At 36.6% G+C, this 5,333-nt stretch overlaps 1 protein-coding gene across 1 annotated transcript; it reads right to left on the bottom strand.

Moving 5' to 3' along the window:
* Positions 1-614: 614 nt before the first annotated feature.
* LOC114361233 (myophilin) lies at positions 615-1,310 on the bottom strand. Its single transcript, XM_028316218.1, has one exon. The coding sequence runs from the start codon at positions 1,251-1,253 to the stop codon at positions 690-692; it is 564 nt and encodes a 187-aa protein (XP_028172019.1). The 5' UTR covers positions 1,254-1,310; the 3' UTR covers positions 615-689.
* Positions 1,311-5,333: the final 4,023 nt, after the last annotated feature.

Raw genomic sequence — 5,333 nt, 5'->3', positions numbered from 1 at the left:
CATCGGATAATGCAATTTGAAGTAGGTACCTCCTTACATAGGTTGCGTGACGAGGATCGCAGAGTAATAAGTCCCGTACATAATTTGTGACAAACCAAAATCAGAGGAGGTTTCCTTTGCTAGGTAACGGATGGTATTTTCGAGTTAGATCGATACTCGAACCATGACGCAAGAAAACTTTGCTTACGTTCTATACTTTGGGGACTATCGATAACACTTTAATTACAAAATTTCTTTTAAGCCCAACTGTTCCGTTTCTTTCATGTATTTCATGAGCATTCTAGGACATTTAAGAACCTAGGTTAATATTGTTTAAAATTATCACATCTCGGATTAATATACCTAGTTAAGAAAAGCTTGGAAGCTTTAATAAGTGCAAAATTTTGACTTGAAATTCCCATAGAGTCTCAATATTATGAAGACCCACTGACACACATTAATTGAACATGTTACTAAGCTAGATTAAAATAAAAGATATAAATTGCAATAGGTAACATTCCAGCCCGATAAAAATGCGACAGTCTTATCTTATCATCATCATCATCATTACTCGCTGCCCAAGGTGTTGCCAATCTGAACACTAATACCAAGGAATGAAAAATAAAATATAATTATACAAAACTGAAAAACATTTATTACGTAATAAAATAATTATAAATAATACAAAATAAAAAATATTCCCCAAATTATCACATTTGACGCCTGTTCCCAAACGAAATGCCACTTTGTTGACCTTTGTTGGTGCCGTACTGCAGGGAAATTACGTTTTGGCCCGACTTCAACTGTTCCTCGGAGAAGTTGCGCACGTTCTTTTCGGCTTCCTTGGGCCCGATGGAGGGCTTGCCGTAGTTACCAGCCTTTCTACCGAGCGACTGCAGACAGATGAGCACAGAATAAAGGTTCTGCTTCTCCCACAGGTCGATCGTCTGGAAAGTTTCCTGCGGAGGCACGCCCAATTTCTTAGCCGCTTCTAGGAACGCGTTGATGTTCTCCATGCATTTGAACGCCATGGTGGACTGGTTGATTTTCTTCACCGATCCCTCTTCGATGGCGTTGACGAGTTTGCAGAGGAGGGTGCCATCCTTGAGCACCGCGTAGACGTTTTCTGCGTCGCCAGAGGTATTGGATGGCTCGCCGGTCAGCTCCTTGACCCACTCCAGGATCTCCTGGCCGATGTCGTCGTTGTACTTGCTATTGATGCGCGCCTGGGCGTCGGCGTTGATGCCAGATTTGTTCGCGCGGTACTCGGCCATTTCTGTGCTGTCAGGTTTGCGGACACGTAACCACTGAACGCCGCCCGATAAGCACTCTTACAATATCACTATCATAATACTTTTGATAGCGATTATCGCGTACCACGAAAGCATTTAAAGTATATGATTCTATTCCACTTTATCGGGTGGTATAAATGATGATTAATAAATTGCTACAATTGCTGGCCATAAAACTGTTTGATATTGGCTTGAACAGCTAAGGGAATCATTAGGCACATACTTTGATTAACAATACGTTTATACGCTATAATTGTTATTGACCAATATTTATGGACAAATTACCTACTAAGGCACACCTATAGACCATTCTAGAAAGCCGATCAGTTTATCGGTTTCATACACGATTGGTAGATTTTATGAACGATAGCTGATAGATAACAAAGCACCGACATAATTATACATAATGAATAAGTTTGTGTCCCTCTTTTTCGCAGGCGCGGATCCACCGTTGTGGGCACTGTGGGCATGCCCACAACCCTAATTTGCTTGTTTTAATTATGATCTATTGATAAGTTCGATAGGCATTTAATGTCCGGGCATGTAGTGACTCTCACTTTGCTAATTTTTGGTGGCTGTGCCCACAACCTTTTTTGAGAGCTGGATCCGCGCCTGCTTTTTCGATGAGTATGAAGTAGATAGGTAGGTACTAGGATTAGCTCAGGATTTCGAAATAGCTAAAGGCTAACGTTGGCAAAAGCTGTGTAGGTATGAACCGGTCCCATGCGTATTCAATCAATACTAGCGATTCAGCTGGACCGCAATTATACGTAACAATTCCGACAGGTTTGGAGGAGAGAAGTTTCATCACAGGAACTTTCGGCCTGGAGGTTTTAGCCTAGGCGCAGACCAGCGACTTTTAGTTGGCCGATAGTTGGGTCGGGCTGTTAATCGGTATGGAGAATATGGAAGTGCGCACATTACACCGATCCACCGATTACATTTGGTGTCGGCCGATTCTTCATACAAATTAAAATCGGGCCCAACTAGAAGTCGGTGGTCTGCCCCTAGGCTTAGATGACGACCCTAAAATTCTCCGAAGCGTATTTACGACAGCAGTCGGTCGGCTGCAGCCGTCATTTTCCGACACTAGAGGCGAATCTCCACAACTTACATTTTCCAATTGGCAAGTGGTGTTGCATTGTTAGCGAACAGCCTTGTTTCGTGGCACAGATATGCAATTTTTATTGTGTTTTATTGTCTGCCGAAACACAATGGCCATACGGCAGATTGCTGCGAACAAAGACTATCACAGAATAGCCTGATAAAATCGCACAAACAATTTTCAGCTGATAGCAGGCTTACCTTCAATATTTAGTTTCATAAGAATAATTGATTGAAAATAAATTCGAGCTAATGATTACTGGTTTAAAATATCATTATTTAAAAACTAATTAAGAATCATTGCATAATTAATACTCTACTCATAACTGCTCATAATGTTTTTTTACTAATTAAATTATTTGTATTGAGTTTTGCTAGTAGATGGCCTAATGAACTCATACCACAGAATAATAAATGGTCAAAACAACATTTCAAGACAATAAAGGACTTATTACAAAAGCCCGTTAAACAGATGTTTAAATTGTCTTTTAGTATGGAAATGTCATTTTAAATAATTTTTAAGACATGTGTAAATAAACACAAACGAGTGGAATTTTTAACATCCATGTATGACATGTAAAGAAAATGCCTTCAAGGGAATAAAACAAATATTAATCAAAATTCTATACAACAAAACAATCATTCCATCCAGAGCAGAAAATGTTTCTGTTTGTCTACATTCTCTGCATTTAGAATCTAATGCAGAAAGGTACAGATGCATATCTGTATTGATTATTTCTTCAAATTTCATTTTGTTTCTCGGTGGACATTGAAGAGAAGAAACTAAGATGATTAGGTAATTTTAATGAAACTGACAAGTAATATTTCGAAGAATAGGATTGGTAAAATAAACTGCAAGTGTCCTTGTCAAAACTTTTATTTCATTTATAAACTTATTTGTAGCAGTAAATATAAAATGAAATAAACTGAAATCAAGTAGGCATGCAAAGAATATCTCGTAAAAATGTATTATCGGTACATATACCTACATCTATAATCACAGGATTTTTTCAAATAGCAAATTACATATTTTATGTAGTAGACATTTCACAAGAAATACTACCCAGATAAAGTTATATAGGATTATTCTAGTAAAAATGACAAAAGTTAACAAAATTAATCTGCCAACAGAACTTAATCTATCTGGCTATCAACTTATCAGAGCACCTTTGTTAAATGTAATTAAATATTCTATGAATAACGTAAGTATCACTGATTACTCAGATTGGTATTGTAGATACTAGAGAGGCGAGTGATAGAGGTTTAGTAACAAAGTTGAACAACAAATAAGTTTTATTGTTTCTTTTCTTTTATGATGTGGCACAAACAAAATTCCCTGCAACTATTCGTGATTTTCAAACTCACTTTAGTTCTAAAGGATTTTTACCTTCTATGTAAATCGACAAAACAAGTTTGAATCCAATAAGATTCTAATAAGTGTCACGTCTGATACGTAGTGAAATGACTAAGCAATGGTAGTAGGTATTTTCGTGATAAGATCATAGTCAAATAAAATAGGTGAAACAAAGGTACGCAGGTAACTTTGCAAAAATAGCAATACAAACTTACCGAAATCTATGTAGAAATGAATAAATCCACTTAACACAATTCGCAAACGATTAGCAGTCAATGAGCATTGTATTTTTCACAAAACACTTCACATTCACGAGTTAAACTTTTATTTTATGCAGTAAGCAGCAAGCCGACCGGTCTCGCCACAAGAATTTTGTTGACAGCGCTCGAAAAACTAAGTTACCTTTCGTTCAGAAATGTGCTATGTTTGTCCCCCACCACGTGACATTTCAAATTTATTATCTGTGCTTGATTTCTATTGGCTGGTTACAGAAACGTGGAAGTGGTGGAAGTTATAGGGATGTTCGCACACATTAAATCGATAAAAATTGTTCGACAGCTTATCTGATTACTTACAGACGCGCTTCTTCGATTTCTTCGATTCTGCGATACGGATTGGTCAAAACAGCTGACGTCGTCAGTTTGTTTGACTAATCCATATCGCAGAATCGAAGAAGCGCGTCTGTATTGGCTATTGGAGACGTTAAAAATTAGCGTAATCGGGGCACGACTGTATCACTGTACAATACGTTTTCGGTTCTTGAATACTATTTGAGATTTTTCTCTCCCAGTTCTATGACCTAGTGTAATTTTTATGCACCTATTGCCATTTAAGTTTGGTAAATAAGCGGGATAAATTGTTTACGGGCAAATCGGAAATGAGGAGAACCAAATAATATTTTTTCTCATTTCTGATGACTGATCTGATTGATACTGATCTAATGATAGTTTATATTCGTGTAAACTATTGCAGTAAGCACAACACTATTTCACTCATTGAAGTTTTGACAGCTTTCGTTCAGAAATCGGATGTTTTTGATTATTTATAAAATAACAGGCAGTTTCGTAAAAAAAGAAATAATATTTATAATTTCATTTGACTAGGTTGTATTTACTTATTACTTGCAAAGGAAATTAGAGGCCGGTAAAAAAAAAGTAAATAAATGCAAAATTAACGAATTCGGCTACGGGATACTCTCTCATCTGTGGCTACGAATACCTAACTGCCCACTTATACTCCATAAATATTTACTTAACTTTTTATACCTAGTAGGACTGCTGCTTTATTATTTTTGAATACGAATACAATGTAAAAAAATAATTTATTTAATATTTTATTCTTTAAATCTTCCCTTGAGTTATTGCTCTACGCGGTCCGAGAATTAAAGCATTTTTGTATGTATTAAATACATTCAAAAATGCTTTGTATTTATCTAATGCTTATTAAATTTTGTAATGTATACCTTCTACAAGCCCAATAGACCCTATTAAAATAAAATAAATAATAATCATCATTAGACATGCCACGAATATTCGGCTACTATTCGGTATTCGGCCTATTCGGCCACTTTGTTTGGTATTCGGTATTCGGCCGAATAATAGGTA

This window comes from Ostrinia furnacalis, unplaced genomic scaffold (assembly GCF_004193835.3).
Source record: "Ostrinia furnacalis isolate ACB-3 unplaced genomic scaffold, ASM419383v2 OfSCF5472, whole genome shotgun sequence".
Lineage (NCBI taxonomy): Eukaryota > Metazoa > Arthropoda > Insecta > Lepidoptera > Crambidae > Ostrinia > Ostrinia furnacalis.
Note: the sequence above shows the minus strand (reverse complement) of the source record. Positions and strands in the feature narration are given on the sequence as shown.

Excerpts from the sequence above, each read along its gene's own strand:
- LOC114361233 (XM_028316218.1), bottom strand. The coding sequence starts at position 1,253 with ATGGCCGAGTACCGCGCGAACAAATCTGGCATCAACGCCGACGCCCAG.